This window comes from Falco naumanni, chromosome 8, assembly GCF_017639655.2.
Source record: "Falco naumanni isolate bFalNau1 chromosome 8, bFalNau1.pat, whole genome shotgun sequence".
NCBI lineage: Eukaryota > Metazoa > Chordata > Aves > Falconiformes > Falconidae > Falco > Falco naumanni.
The window spans coordinates 10454874-10471572 of record NC_054061.1 but is presented as its reverse complement, the minus strand read 5'-3'; the positions used below and the strand labels follow the sequence as shown (position 1 = coordinate 10471572).

General features: G+C 37.7%; 1 protein-coding gene across 18 annotated transcripts in view; it reads left to right on the top strand.

The window, feature by feature from the left end:
* The window catches only part of SFXN1 (sideroflexin 1), a 46785-nt gene that overhangs the window by 16252 nt on the left and 13834 nt on the right, over positions 1 to 16699 (top strand). For 15 of the 18 annotated variants that reach the window (XM_040603115.1, XM_040603122.1, XM_040603112.1 and 12 more), the window contains 7 exons: positions 8313 to 8487; positions 9122 to 9292; positions 11927 to 12025; positions 13084 to 13159; positions 14231 to 14316; positions 15567 to 15694; positions 16215 to 16264. In XM_040603115.1, coding sequence (XP_040459049.1) covers positions 8324 to 8487; positions 9122 to 9292; positions 11927 to 12025; positions 13084 to 13159; positions 14231 to 14316; positions 15567 to 15694; positions 16215 to 16264 — 774 coding nt within the window. In that variant the 5' untranslated portion in view covers positions 8313 to 8323. Of the gene's footprint in view, positions 1 to 3280; positions 3308 to 8312; positions 8488 to 9121; positions 9293 to 11926; positions 12026 to 13083; positions 13160 to 14230; positions 14317 to 15566; positions 15695 to 16214; positions 16265 to 16699 lie in introns of those variants that run through there. The other 3 variants (XM_040603110.1, XM_040603109.1, XM_040603123.1) reach the window with 3 other exon arrangements.

Genomic DNA, 16699 nt, shown 5'->3' with positions numbered 1-16699 from the left:
ACTTTATGAACACATGATCGCAGTTATGGTTCTGAAAATCTGGCTTGGTACATAGGAAGAGCCACAGTGTGAAACACGTGGATGGTCAAACCTCTGTGTCAGTGCTGAGGAGCTAAACAAATGGCAAAAAATGTTCCCAGTAACAGGAACGCAGTCCCCCGTATTGTGAGCTTGCTGGAGCGCAGCATGGAGCGGTTTTGCGCAGGACAGCTGATGCTTACCCAGACAATCCGGCAGCACAAGGGAGGATTTAGCTACCGTTCTCCATGGGCGGTTTGGACACAGCCGTGCTAGTCTGGAAGCTGAAAGGGTTTGATAATATGAATGTGCCAGAGAGCATAGTCCCTTCTGTATTACTGGTTTAATTTACTAGTGTGGACTGTTACCAGCTTCAGGGTTTGCAGGTACAAGTGGTTGTATTAAATACCTTTCTAACTGATCTGTTGTTTGAAACACTAAATATATATACTATTTCCTTCCTTACTGCATATTTTCCGTGATAGATGTTAGCTGTTTGACTGTGTTATGGTGTTGTCTCTTATCCTTCACGTTACTGCTGAGCCTCCCATGTGAACATGACCTCAAAGTGACATTTCAGTGTGGATTATTACAGTAACTTAAGGCTCTCTAAAATTAATGTTGTTTCCCAAATGCTCTGTTAATGGAGTTGTTTGGGGAAGGGAGCTATTTCAAGATCAGATAGGGTAGTTTTGCTGCTTACCTTTCCACCTAAAAATTTTAGGTGCTGTTGATTCAAAGGTTTGTCCTATTTCACTGATGGTCTCCCCTCTGTTGGTACTTACTGAATAGCAACAGGTGTGGGAACAATAGATTTGGATGTTTGATAAATAGGCAATTAAGTGTTAGGTAGTTGTTGAAGTTTGCCTTCATTAGTTGACTGTAACAAAGCAAATATTCTTATCTTTGTTCGAGAGGATTTGTGCATTTACTTTCCAGTCCCTTTGCAAACTTTCTACTTATCTCAGGGTTCAGGCGAATTTATTTTTTATTTGATTTAACTCAAATTTTATGATTGATTTAACTTTATTTTTTGTTTACACAATTCTATTGTGGATAATGACAACTTGAATGTTGGGCATGCTTAATGTATATCGAGATTTGTATCACTGAAGGTGCAGAACCAGAGTAGTTTGGGTTGGAAAGGACTTTTAAAGGTCATCTGGTCCAGCCCCCTGCAATCAACAGAGACATGTTCAACTAGATGAGGTTGCTCAGAGCCCTGTCCAACCTGATCTTGAATGTGAGAAAGCATTGTAGTTAAAAATAATAATGAAATCTTAAATAGCTTTATTACAGTGCTTGTGTTAATGAGTATTTGAATGGATTATGTGAACAGCAACACCCCTCTGAAATTGTATCTGAAAATTCAGGTGACAGCTAGGTAAAATACTGTTGCAACAAGTTAAATTGTGAGGGTGTTGTACCTGTTTCTTGCAGTTTACAGTCTCACTGCTTAAATCAAAATAATATTTTAAAAAAGCTGTACCGTTTATGATGATGACTGCATGGCTGTTGGATAAAATATTGATGAAACTGATTTTGTGCACAGTCACCATTTTTACTTTATAGTTGGGCATTTTGTTTTATAAGAGGATCCCTTTGAAGTACATAGGCATTTTATTGGCTTATGTTTTTGCTTTATGGGATTTATTTCGCTTTTCAGCACTTACTAATAGGGCTGGTAAGTCATGAGTAGCATCATACAGTCTCTTTAATACAAGAGGTGGGGCTTTTATTTAAACTTGTAAGTTTTCAAGATAGAAATTCACTGGTTCCCTTAGACAGGCACTACAGGAAGACATCGATGGCTCAGAGTCCCAAGACTGGCAAACTCAGCATCCTTTTTTTACTTCACTGCAAGTTTGATGTTTTTTTTATTTATTCCAGCATCTGAACTCCCTTGTTTGTATGACATCTGTTCCTTCTCTAGGGGCATTAGTGGTCTATCCCTGCCCACAGTCTTTTTGGTTTTGATTTTAAACTTATTTAGAACAGCATTGTTCCTATGTATATTCTTAAAGTGCAAGTCAATTATGTCAGTTGCATTGTTTAGAAGAAAATGTTTTTGTGTGCTTAAATAGCTGTCACCTAAAGTTTTAATCCTTTTTTGCATGAGATCTAATCTTTTGCAGGGTGGACACCTGTCCCACCCACCCACCCTATGCAGGATTGGAGGCTGTATACTGTCCTTTATTTAAAGATTAGTAATATTGAAGTCAATGTTTTCTGTTGCTGTATTTCTAAACACAGTTATTTCAAGCATGAAATAATTTAATCGAAGCACGTGCCAAGGATCCTCCATTAATGTATGTTTTCCATTTTCCTGCTAGGTTGCTTTTTGCTGCTAAAGCACTAACCCTTTTTTGGTTTACAAGGAGGAAGAGACCAAAGCATGTGCTGACATGGTTCTGCTGGCTTGGCCTGGCTAGCATGGGTAACAGCAGCGAGAAAGGCATGGAAACAGGAGTGTTACCTTGTGCTGGCAACCAGAGTGGTTCTGTGTTGCTTTGGGGGTACTTTTACTCTGCTAGCATGTGTGACAGCCACCCAGGCTACTCTTACCCCTACTACTTAGATCATACTGGCTCATCCTAGCATCATACCTTTTTTTCGCTATGTAGACACACAAGGACTGGGAGTTTTTCCAGTTTACAACAAGTTAGGTCTCTCTTGCACCCACCTTGCAGTTTTCTTTGTCTGTAATGCAGACCTTCAGTCTCATGACCCTGGCAAGGTGAAACATTTAAAATTATCTGTGCTTTATGTTTCTTGTTTGTTGTCTTCCCTACAGATATAAGGCTAGGCATCAAGATTTGCATTACACCTGGCTCCTTCTGCACCTGCAGATCCTGAACTTGAGTGAAATGGTAACTCAAGGTGGTCGCTGGTTAGTCTGTTGAAGGAGCACAGCAGTGCAGACTTTTTATGCTCCCAGACCTTCTGCTGTGCCTGTTCAACATACTAATCCAGGAGACTGAGCTGGCCTCTCTTTTCTTTCTGCTGCATTAGTTTTCTGCTAGGGTAGTAAGTTTTATCAGCACACATGGTTCAAGGAGCATCAGAGCAGACACAGACGCAGTAGATCAAGTGGAGAGGGGATAAAGGTAGGATGTGAAAGTCGTAAGTCTTCGGTTTCCTGTAGATCCACCTTTGCCAGGGTAGGCTAAATGAAATGAAGTAAAACGATCCTGAATTGAACCATGAACCATCTGCAATGAAGGCAGATCCTTGATGTTTAGATGTCATATTGCTAAAGAACTTGGTTTTGTGGACAGAGGTATCATAAGTATGTAAAAACAACTCACAGCCAACCCAGTAGTATATATGCTAATCAGAGTGAAAAGAAAGAAACGAGCTTCTATTTATGGTCTACTTTGTTAAGCATTCATTAGACAGCTTTAAACAGATTAACATAAACTATCCTAACCAGTTTTTTAATCTTCCTTAATGAAACCGAAAATTTAATTGTAAAAATATTTAAACTTAGACTTTCCTACAAATAATATACCAATGGGGAAGCATTCATAGAACAACTTAACAGCTCTAACATACAGATTTATTTTTTTTTTTAGTGGAAAATATTTTTTTAGTAAGTGAGTTCACCCTGCTTTCATAGGGTACTGCTATGCAAAACCAGCAGTTACCATTTTAGACCAGAAGATGGTTTTTTCACACTATATCCCTGTTCATGGGAGGGTTTCTTTAATGGTATAGTACTAAGAAAGGGAAAAGAAACCTAAGGAGCATCTTCTGTTCAGACACTCTGCATGAGAACTCTGTTCTCCAAATCTGTCCAGAGTCCGTCTTTATTTCCATGATTGTGTTCATTCTGCAACATGGCTGGTTGAGAAATGTGTCACTTGAAAATAATCCTACTAATCCACAGGAGTCTCCACATTGTGGTGTTTTAAACTTTCATAACTGTGGAAGTATGGAACATGGAATAGAAAGACAGGAATGTTTAGCTGGAACCAAGGGATGAATACTCTGCTTTTTACCCAGCACCTTTCCATCTCTCAACATTACTTTTGTGAAATAATAACTTGCATCTTGCCGTATCAGCAGTACCTAGAGCACAGGGCAGGAGGTCTGAGTTCTGCTGTCATTTGTGATTTGACCTGTGGTCTCAAGCCAAGTAAAACTATTTATTTAGTTGTCTGTTTCTTTTATCTGTATGTGGGGAGAAGGATGCTCTTAGCAGTTCTGAAAAGCTGGTAACACCTCTAATTGTCTTTGAAATAAGCTGCAAAAAGAAGTAGAGTTAGATTTTACTGGTCAAATGTCAGTTATTTATAATTCTGATACAAAACCCTTCATGCTTCAAGGTTATCTTAGTAAATGAAGTATTGCTATGGCACCTTATTTTCTTGAAGTTTTTAAGATTTATTGTTTCACTGTAGGGAAATCCTGTCTCAGCATATAATAAAGACCTTAATAGAAAGTGCTGTACAATAACAAACTTAACAGTGAGGGGAATGGGAGTGGTAGGAGCAGGAAAATATTATTTTCCCCTACTGTACTACATTTATTACCCTTCTAGTATTCTGGGTAAGCTTTAGGACCTTCCCTAACTTGATGGTGAAACTTTAAGATCTGAGGATGGTTGAATCATGACTAGATTTACGGTAAGTTGGAGCAGCAGTGCTGATGCTCCTTATGTACTTGCTTTATGCTTACTTACTTGAGACAATGACTGCAAATTTTAATACATGAACAGGCCTTTGGAACAGTATGTTTTTCTTGACATCTCTTGTACCAAAGAAAAACTGAGGGCCACTAGGGAAAAATGATGTAGTGAAAGAGCAAGAAAGTGTATTCAGTGGGTCGGATCTAATAATATTAAACAAATCTATCAATGTTCATTGTAATCATTGAAGCACACATTTGGCAGCTATTTCTATGCAGTAGTGGGTCGCCTCCTTAACAGGTAAACCACTACAGAGCTAATAGCTTTTAAATATTCATAACATTCACCAAATACAATCAGCATATTCTTCTCTGGCACCTCATGGTACCATTTTAATGTATTAAGCCAAAATTAGGCAATAACTTGACTGCAGCACATAGCTCATATCCCATGTGGTACACACCTGATGGGAGAGAAGATGCCGCACTATGGGAGCCTTCCTTGCACCCGGGGGTTCAGAGCTGCTGGTTGGGGTCAGTGCCAAGTGAACAGAGTTTTTTAACTTGTGAGAAAAGGGTAGATCCAGCTCGGTGTGCATAGTTCTCGGTAAGATCGGTGCTGGTCATCAAACTCCTTCGTTTTTGTTAGTGGAAGCTGGCTTTGTGCTGTCATTTGTTCTGAATTCACATATTAATACAGAAAGAACGCTGCATTGGATGGAGAGAGGTACAGAAAACCCTGGCCTTGTTATTTCAGATGATCACATGTTTTTAACAGTGCCGTTTTCTGGGGGTGCTTCAGTGTAGTTTCCTTTATCCAAGCATTCAAATGATTTATGCTTTTTTCAAATAGCTGGTGGGTATTAACTGCAATAAAAGCTGTGAGAGTTTATACTGATTCGGGAGTCTTTGAAACGACCTTGCACGTGATGACTTGGAGTAGAAACTGGGAATTTAAAATTTGTCTGGAAAGGATTAATGGAGCATTTAAGCTCTTAATACAGTTTATCAGGAAAAAGCAAAAGCAATCCTACTAGTATCCTGCCTGCAGCCTGTGCTGTCAGTTCATAATTATCCAGAATTCAGCAGTATCTGTAGAAACACAGCTTGGTTTTACGCTATTGCCCTCTACACCGCAAACAGCTTATCTTTGCCAGTGCACCTCTGAGTTTCTCCTGATGTTAGGAAGTTTTAGAGAGCAGGACAAAGAAATAACCGTGTAGTTATAATTCTTGTGTGATTTTTTTACCAAATTGACTTAGCTTGTTTAAAATTCAATAATAAGATCTGTTCTGTAGAATTGAAGATTATTTGTTCAAGCTTGAGTCTGGTGGAAAGCAAAGATCTTTCTTATTTAATGCTTTTGTTCTTTCACTATTCTATCATAAATAATACAAGCTAAGCATAAAAATAATACATAAACTTCCTAAATGCTTTGCTTTTGGTTTTTCATTTGATGAAAACAAACTCCTTGGGGTTTTAATAGAAGCTGATTTAACTTAAAGAAACTTTAGTTACCAGTGAATGTACAAAAGGACATTTTTATTGAGTGGTACCAAATTAGGGTTTTCTAATAAGTTTTAACAAACTTATTTAATAATACTAACTGAAATATGACATTTTGATAATTCAGCTGTTAATCGTGCTGTGTTTGTGAAGGACAAGCTTTCATTATTATTTAATCCATTCTGGGTTCTCAAAATTTGGTGTCCTTGCAGTAGGTTACTGTTCTTTTTTCATTACCACATGTGGGACTTTGCCACGAACATTCAGCAGTGCTGAGTAGAATGTACTTGCCAAATCCTCTTTAAACATTGCTTATCTTCATGTATAGTGCAGTTACTCTGCGGTTTTGCAACCGTATTTTTGCAGCTTTACAGCTGTGTCTGGTGCTCAGTGCCATCATGCTTATGCCTGCACAATTTCTGTTGACTTCACGAGCACATGTAACATTGGGAAGAATTTGAGCTGAATGTTATCGGCGATTCTTCCTGGCAGATGATATATCAGAAAATCAAATATTTCCTGTAAGGTTTGTACAGTACACCATAATATAGTACGTGGCCGCTAGGTTTTCACTGTCTTAAAGTAACAAAAACCACAGGCATCCTAAATAAGACTCATGCTTGTGCTATTACCTAAGCATAAAAATACTAAGTCTGGGTAAATGCAGGGAAGACAGTCTTTTCACTGAATAAATCCATTCTAAGAGCATTTCTGACTAATAAGTGGTTTGAGGCAGAATAATTTTTATGCAGTCCTCAACTGGTTAAGAAATTGACTTCATGTGAGAGATGTTACAAAGATATATAATCTTGTACAACTATGAGCTGATTTAGCTTATTTTCAAGAACAGACTTTGGTGGGGTTTGGGACATAGGTTTTTTTTTACTAGAAATGCCTTTTAAATATTTATTAGTGTCTTTTAAATATTTATTAGTTTCCTTCTCCTTCCTGTTGCTTAGGATTGGTTATGATAGATGGGAAAACTTACGCATTTATTTCTGTAGAAGTTTACTTTTCCAAAGACTTCTAAGTTTTTGGACTTGAGGTAGAGAAGGATCATAATTACATTTGAGAGAGGGGCAATAGCTTCTTCAGATTTCATGAATGATCTCTCCTTTTTTTCCCCATGAAGGTCACTTTTTTTTTTTTTTATGATGGGACACTTTACACAATTAGTTATTTTCTTGTTGTCATTTTTGTTTTCCTGTTCTACATCATGTAAGTTTCATTAAACTGACCAAAATGTCAAAAAACACTTTATGGTGTTCTTGAGTTAGGATGAAAATATACTTCAGTGGCAACTTACACCATCATTTATCAGTTGTCCTCATAATGATGATGTTTTTCCTATTAAAACAGATGAAATGCTATTACCTAAGCATAGAAATGCTATTACCTAAGCATATAAAAAATATAATCTGTGTTTTTATAGATCAAATTTATTACAGCCATTTGAATTATAAGCATTATTTGGAGGGCGGCTTTTTTTTTTTTTTTAATTAACTGGCTATTGAATATGTTGCAGAAATTTCTCTTAAGAAAGTTAAAGTTCATATAGCTTGTGCTATGCGGAGACTGTCCTGTCATTAGATGTTGAAGTAGACTTAGTTATCCTGAAGTAATTACTAATTTTCTGGGCTTTAAGCCCCATAAATGTTAGTTCAGTGCCCTTCATTGTAGTTCTTGAACCATCTTTGAAGTATCATTAGGAGATCTGGTTGTATGTTCATAATGTAGGAAATTGCTGTATTATATAATCTCTGTTTTGTTAAAACATGGATTTAGAGAAACAACATTGATAATATACATGTATGTGATGTACCACTGCCTCAGAATCAGATGTTCATACTCTTACAAAAATGAAATACATAAATGTCTTGGAGAAACAGGCACAGAAACATTTCAATAAACATTTAACTAATAGGTTCTTGCTTTATTACTTCTATCAATAACAACCTCATTAAAACCCTCGATGGTATCTGACATTGTCTGCTTCCTGGATGTATACTTACCCCTTTAAACCTCCATTCTGCAAGTTGTTTGGTGTTTGTTCTCTGGTTTTTTACTCTTAAGTATAACTGCTTTTCATCTTGCAGGTTATAGATACATCGTGAAATAAATGGAATTCTGAATTGCAAATCTTCATGTTTTCTTTGCAGAGGTTTTGAAGATGTCAGCAGATATACCATTAAACATTAATATCAAGGAGCCCCGATGGGATCAAAGCACTTTTGTTGGACGAGCCAGTCACTTCTTTACTGTTACAGACCCCCGGAATATTTTGTTATCTGATGCCCAGCTGGAAAATGCAAGAAAAATAGTGCATGATTACAGGTATAGCATTGATCACTTCTACTGCTGGCCCCAAAAAGTCCATTCAATGATGAGTCCATACTTATATATTTAAAAGGAAATATTTAAAACTCTCTATTCATTGCACCACTCTTTCGTCTTATTATGGAGCTTGAAACACTTTTTTTTAAAAAAATTTGCTAATGAATGGGGAAATTATGTCATCTGAGAACACCTATTAAGTATTCTGAAATACAGAATTGTCTAATTCTGAAAATAGGTAATAATGACAATAGAGTTTAAAACTGCCTCTTAGGTGTTATGTTTTTGGGAGAAAAAAAGTTTCTTAAATACTTGCAGAGTTTCAAAGTTTCATGCTAATGACTCCAGAGATTTTAGCTCTACATTTTAGGTCTAAAATCTGGTACAGGTTTGAGTAAGTGTGGTGCTGGATATATTGACTCAGCCACTATAACCACTGCCAGGAGTTTTGATTCCTTTTATTTCACCAGTCCATTTAAAAGCTGAAAATCCACAAGCTTATTATGAAGCTAGATTAATTTAGTATGAACATCCCAAAATCCTCTAATGCCATATGTGTCACTGGAGGTTGCAGTGTTTTATAACAGTTGTGTTTTTTGCTGTTGTCTTGTTTTGTTTTTTAACTTGTCCCAAGACAAGGTATTGTGGCACCTGGCTTGACAGAAGATGACTTGTGGAGAGCAAAATATATCTATGATTCAGCCTTTCACCCAGACACTGGTGAAAAAATGGTCTTGATTGGCCGAATGTCAGCTCAGGTACCCATGAACATGACTATCACAGGTTGTATGATGACCTTTTATAGGTAAGTGATGGCAGTATAACACATAAAACATTTGTCTACAAATTAGATAAGTGAAAATCAATGTTACTGTCCAAAGAGCATTTTAGAAGATTTATAATAATTATTTTTAAATGTAAAATTTTGCTTCCTTTTCTCTTTTCTCTCTGCATTCTCTCACACTATTAATGGTTTCCTCTAGAAGTAGTTGTGAGATAAGCCCTTAGCCCCTCTCCATCACCATCCCACTTTTCCTCAAACTGGGAAGGTTGAACGTTCCAAAATCCCATCTGTGTAGGAGTGCTGTGTGGAGGACAAAGAGGAGGAGATACCTGGGAATTTCTAACCTTAAAGATCTGGCATGTAGGATGTTCTGTCTGCCAAGTGAGTACTCAATATGCTTCAGTCCATCAGTCATCAAGTTTCTCCAGCTCCTGTTTGATCTTTCCATTTCTTGTATAGTTCTTGAATCACCAGTCCAGGGAAGTCCACAGCAGAATCCAGTATCATCTGTTAGTAGACTCCACATTAGAAATATTTTCCTGACACAATGTTTTGTTAGCAAGAAGTGGTGGGAGGTTCAGAAGAAACAACAATAGTGGTTTTGATGCTGAGATGTTACAAATTCTTGACTCACGCTCCAGAAGGGCACAGCTATTTTGAATGGTGCATATATACATGTGTGTTTTAAAAAACAGTCAAGAATATGAATAAAACCATCGGTACAGCTGCCCATTCACAAGCACTTCTTACTCTTTTATGCATGTCCTGTTATTATCTATAATACTTAGGGCACCTTTGCATTATTGGTAGTCACACAGATTCAAACCTAGGTTATTTATTAGCCTTGAAGGTGTTGGTTTCTTTGGACCAAACCCTCAGCAGTGCAGACAGGATTGTGTAGATGTCCTTAGATGATGCGCTGTAGCTTCCATCTTACTGCACATCGCTGTGTTCTGGTTATTGCTGGACACTGGAAGAAGCAAATTCCTTGTCATACCTGTGAGGGCTCTGGGGTGTGCAGTAAGGCAGTGTGAGTCATGCCTAAGCTTTATAGCAGGCCTAACATCCTCTGCACACTGGTAGCAAAGGAACAGGAGATGAGTCAGGAGAAGAGTTGTACGTGCACAGGAAGAAAGGAGGAGGAAGAACAGCAATAGTGACAGAAAAAATCCCGCTAGTTTATCACTGTTACTTTGGCATCTCATTCAGATACTGGAAACCAGAGGGAGTAAGGACACGCTTTCAAATCAATTTTTTGCATTTTTGCAAAGAAATAATGTATCTTCCCATATCAGTACCAAAGCCTCATGATAGACACCCACCTTCTGCTCTAGCATCTCCTCTTTGCCTTCATTGGTACAACTACCGTTTCTTCTTTAGCACTCTTAGTTTCCATCTCAGCCCTCCAGTGAGAACCACATTCCTGTTACAGTTACTGCTTGTGTTACTAAATAATTTGTTGCTGCCTGTGTTATTAAATAATTGACTTAAGTATAAGCATTAAAGTCCTATGGAAAGTTATTTTACTTAGCGGGAAATAGTTTTCAGTAGCAGCTGTTATTTTTGGTGGCATGGTTCCCCTGACTGAAATTCTGGAGGAGCAGAATCTTCAGCGGTGTTTGCACTGGGGGCAGTTTGTGGTCCAAGTACACAAACACTTTTTCCCTGGTACATTCTCCTAGCCTCCAAGTATTTGTGGATCAGGAGCTTTCTGATCCAGAGGTAGGGTTTTATTTAATAGTCCTTTGTGGATTTCTTTTTCATAAGTTCATCCCCTTATTTAGATACACTACTAGTTTGAGAGAAAAAGCATTCATCTCTCCACAGGGCAGCCCTGTACACTGTGAAACAAATTGACTGGCATTTGTTACTTACCAGCATAGCCATTTGTAAAATTATTATGATTATATATTGACAGGGACCACATTAGCTTGTTAAATGGGAACTCTGCAACTTGAGCAGAATATATTTTTTCGCTGCCCACCACCCATGCTTACAAGTTAGTACCTCTTTGTCCTAAAGACAAAATGTCTGCATACTGGCCGTGGCATAATTTATGAGGATTCCTTGGAGCTCTTTTTTTTTTTTTTTTTTTTTTTAAATTGATGGCTGATCATATGGTTCATGCTGTACTGAACCGGATTAACTTCTGTGCTGTACGTGTGCTTGTTAAACATACAGATGTTTTCATGAAAATAATTTTTCATTTTGTAATTAATTGTCTTTTAATAGAGTTCTACATATGACTGAATGTTTTAATGTCACAGGGATTTATTAAAGCAATGGCATCATATTACCTTTCTGAAGACTGAGAGGATAAACCCTGTCTCCTAAAATCCGCCTCTCAGTCACTTATGGAGCTTCCAAAGAGAACTAGCAGACTGTAAAGCTATAATAACCCTGGAAATATATTCTAGAAATTAGTGTTTCATATTTCTCTGTGTGTTTTTTAGAGAGGCTTGCCCTAATGCTTTTGTTATTGCAACAACCCTTCACCCCAAGTGAACTTTGCTATTGAATTACATGCTTTTGAGTTCTATTCTTAAGAGTACTTTCATTATCAAGACATGATTACTGCTTGCACTGGCTTTTCTTCATTTGCCATCATTTTCAACTGTGTTTCTAAAAATAATAATAATAGTTTCTCTTTTCAAGAACGACACCAGCGGTGGTTTTCTGGCAGTGGATTAACCAGTCCTTCAATGCCATAGTCAATTACACAAACAGGAGCGGTGATGCCCCGATTACTGTCAGGTCAGACACTGAACCACTTCTGATGACTTTATAAGTTGTTCTCTGATGTACTGGAACATGGTTGGGCTTTAAAGTTGGAGATGGTAGAGGGATAAGTCTTTTCATCTATGCTAATTATTTGATATGCACAGATGAGAAGCCTGGGAATGATAGAGGCGAAAACTCCATTTCTGTCATTAAAGATAGGCCTAAGCACCTTGATCATAAGCGTAGGATTTAATAGGAGTCTGGGTTGCATGGCTCAGTCAACCATTTGAAAGTACCTCAGAGGTTTGGTGTTATACCTGGATATTTCTAAGTTGATATTTCATGTGGACCTTCAGGTGTCTCTGTGCCACCTATCTGTGCCCTGCAGTACAGCCCACCACACTCTGTGCTTATTTACAAAAAAGAGGACCGACCCTTCAAGGAACTGATCTGCACAGTATTCAGTTCTACTTGAAGGCAAAGAGAGAGTCTAAATAGGTGCAGAAAGCTGGAAATCATGACTAGGAAAATGTGATTGCAGTGCTTGACTTTCTGGTTTTGAAGCTGACTTGCTTATAGATGTCTGGGAGAAAATAGTGGATTCAAGGATATACAGACACATCCTAGCTGGGAAGTATGTGTAGTATGTTTCAGGGCAGATTGGGTTGGATTTGGGTGTTTGCAGCATAGCTGGTCTGCCTGTATGCGTTTTGGTACAGTTGATTGTAGACATGGCCTTAGAAATCCAAACTGATTTTATTAGTTTAAGCAATTAAGAAATTAAATACAGAACTAAATCCTCAAGGTGCTCAGTCAGACACATGAGAAAACGCTGAACAGATAGCAATGCAGAACCAGCACAACCTGATTCAACGTTAAGATGTTGCTTGCATGTGATTTTTACTGCTGTGAAGGAAAAGTGTTTAATTTAGTGTCCCATTTGAATCTTCCATCCACGTTATTGCAGTATCACAGAAAGGTCTACTTCTTAATTTCTTGGGGGGGCATAACTACATGTGTAAAACATAAGTTTTTTTGAAAGTGAGATAAATGTAGTTGTGCATGCAAAAACATTTTTATTTTTGTTTCAGCCAGCTGGGAACAGCCTATGCTTCTGCTACCACAGGTGCTGTCGCCACAGCTTTAGGACTTAATGCACTGACAAAGGTATTGCTGATTTTTTTTTTCCCATTCTTAACTAGACTTTGGTGTTCTGTGAGATGCTAACAGCTCACTTCTTCTGTGTATCTTGTGTCGTGTTGTGCACAGCTCCTAGTATGGAGTTGTAATGGCCCTGTGCAGCTCCCTTCTTTAGATCTCAACCTTATTTTTGCCCCGTGTAGATGGTTTTAAATGATACATATATGAGGAGGACAGGCTGCTTGAAATACAAACAGCCTTGTGTTTTGTTAGTACAAACTGTAACTAATAAGGTACTTTTTTTGCAGTTTCTTTTTTATATGTCAAAGTATCTAATAGTATTTGAAAGCTAATTGGGGTGGATATGTAATTAGAGCAACATAGGCTCATTATCCCATGAACTGTATAGCTGTGTCTTTAAGGTGCAGTATCGCTTCTGCAAACGTGGACATCTACTCTACACTGGCTGAAGAACTTGTAAAGAGTTGTCTCTCTCTACATGCAGAAAACTCAAATTATTTAAACAAGTGCACAACACAGTCAAGAAAAAAAAGACCAACAAGAATGTGTTTTGTACCCCACTGCTTCTGCTTTAGCCTACTGGGAATGGTATAGCATTGAGAAGTTATTTGAGAGACTATTCTAAGCAGAGTAATTCAGACTATACAAGCCATTCACTAGATGCATAGCCTCCATAGTCAGTGCCTGTAGATGCAAAGCAGCTGGTATGGGTGTCGCTGGCTGTGACCTTGCCAGCAGAGACAGTAAATTTGAGGCTTGTTTAATGTTGCTGTTGGGCTGACAGGCATGATCAGGAAGTGACACTTTTCTCTGCAGTGATGCTACTAAATTAAGATTGTTTTTGCCGGTCTCCTGCCACTGCTCACTCTGAGAGAAGTATTTATGACTTTTGTCTTGTTTGTTTGTTGTTTTACCTCTGCCCCACCAGTGAGTTTGCACTGAATTTAAATTTAAAGGAAATAAGTCATGTCTATCGTTAGCACAAGAAGCATTTTAATATGACCATTAGGAAAGAAAATGATTGTGTAAATTTTTTTCTTTTTTCTTTTTTTTTTCCCCTCTCTTTGTGTTTTACAGCATGTCTCACCTCTTATAGGGCGGTTTGTTCCTTTTGCTGCTGTTGCTGCTGCTAACTGCATTAATATTCCACTAATGAGACAAAGGTAGGTAAAAGAACAAAGATCACTCATTCTAGAAGAAAGGATGTTACCGAGTTTTTAGATCAGCATGTTACTAAATAAAGCCCATTATATATCTTTAGCTTGTGTCAGGACATTGGAAAAACCTCATGCATGATCTTGTTTTGATTGGTTGATTGATTGATTATGACAGGTATAAAATAGAACATCCTCATTCTCTTCAGATAAATATCCATAGAATTCTTCAGTCTCAGATCTCAGAAACTTGATCACATGGACCCTTTAGTACAAACTCCGCTTTGGAAAAATACAGCCATTTCAAAAATGCAGCTTTAGATCCCACATGCAGAAGGTAGTCATAGAAGTCAGGCTGCGCAGTTCTGTGAAATCATCTGAGATTACAAAAATACGCACTTTCTGAGAAACAAAATTCCATGTGTATTCTGCTTTGACTAGGACTAAGAATAGAAGTGGAGAAAAACAAATGGAAAGCATCCCCTTATAAACACAAGGTTATGGGCAGAAAAGGGAATATTTAAAGTTTGTATTAACAATGATAATCAAGCCATAGTAGTATTTTACCTCTTTTAAAAGATGATGAGAAGAATAAAGGCAGTCCTCAGTATATCTGTCCTTCTGTCTGCTTCTCTTTCCCCTAGAAGTTCTCCCTAGTATGTGAGTGTAACACCTAACCCTGCACTTCAGCAAAGGATCTAATAGAAAGTAATAGTTACAGAAATTTAGTTTGTTTTCTGTGTCCATTTATACTTTCAAATATGTTCTTAGTGGTTGAAATGAAAACTCAAACTGGAATGCCAGAGGGGAATTTCCACAAAGGTTTCTGGTTCAGTTCAGTGAAACCAGTCTTCCCGTATTCCCTGTGGTGTTGTCTGTCAGAAAGGACAAACTACTTCCCAAGAAGTCCAGAAAATTCCTCTTTTCTGAATTGCTTTTTGAAGGAACCTCTCTCTTCTGTGAACTACAGAAATAACGCATCTCCTTTCTTCCTGCTTGGAATGCACATGACCAGGCTTAAGCAGCAATTGCTGTTACAGATACTCAGCTGTTTGCTTTTCAGAGTATTTTACCCCAGATCTTTTCTCTGCCCTTTGAAATTTTTGTGCCAAGGAGTGTTACAAACAAGCTACCTTGGGAAATAAAAGAAAACCCATAATTCTTATAATTGAGAATTTTAAGGAAACAAAGATGAGGTGACAGGAAAGGTGAATAAATGCATGTCAGTCACTGATTTATTTTTGCCCCCTGTTCAACAGGGAACTCAAGTTTGGAATCCCCGTCACGGATGAGAATGGAAACAGACTGGGTGAATCAACAAAAGCAGCTCAGCAGGCAATTACCCAGGTGGTTATATCAAGGATTCTTATGGCTGCTCCTGGCATGGGTAAGAATAACTGCTGTCATGTGCAGCTCCTGATTATCAGTTCGTAATGTGAGGGAGAGATTAAATTCTGTATAAGTGATTTTTCTCAGGGGCCAAATTGTCTTACAGTTATGCAGGCAGCTTTTACATTTCTGTTAAGAAGTTCCACAGAGAAATGTACATTTCTTACTGTGAAAACATCCACAGTGTTACACTGAGGTGCAGCAGAAAAGCACCTGGGATGCTTTTGCAGAAAAGATACAGGTAGCAAAGGAATGGTAGCAAATTCTGCTTGAGTGGCATTGTTTTAGTGAAGAGTAGGTGCCTTAACCAGTGCCAGGGTACTGAGCTCAGGTTTAGTTACATGTGAAATTGGGAGAGTTTAGCTCTGTAAATACCAATCCAGTATCTTGAACTGGCAATGTGAAAGGAAAGCTCAGTGAATGAGAAGAGGATGTGAAAATTGTATTGGTTAATCTTAACAGAAAATTAAAACAAAGTGTCTTTTCCTCCGAGGTTAATTTTTTTTTCTCATTTGCAGCAATTCCTCCCTTCATAATGAATACATTGGAAAAGAGAGCCTTTTTAAAGGTTAGTCTTCGATAATCTTTGTATATGTATTTAATATACTCAGTATTTTCATGAATTTGAAATACTTTGAGTCTTCATATTTGGCTCCCAAACACTCTTAGGAAGACGTCACTGCAGAGCGTGATTTACAGCTGTTGCTTTCTTTATGCCTTTCTTAGAGAGGGATAGCTTGGTTCTTTTTATCACAGTGTAAAATAAGAAAATATAAACTTTTTTATGTTTATAATTGTTCTTAAAATGCAGAAGTCCTCCTAGTAAATAAACCTTCCTTGTACTGAGACTTGGAATACAGTTGATAAGAAAAAAATATTGAAAATTTTAATTATTTTTTTTTCAAGATAGCAATAAGGAGGCTTTGCTTAGCTGCTGTAGTAGCAGTTTGACTTTGGAAACAATAATGATAGTAAAAATCTCTTTTGAAAATGGTCCTTTAAA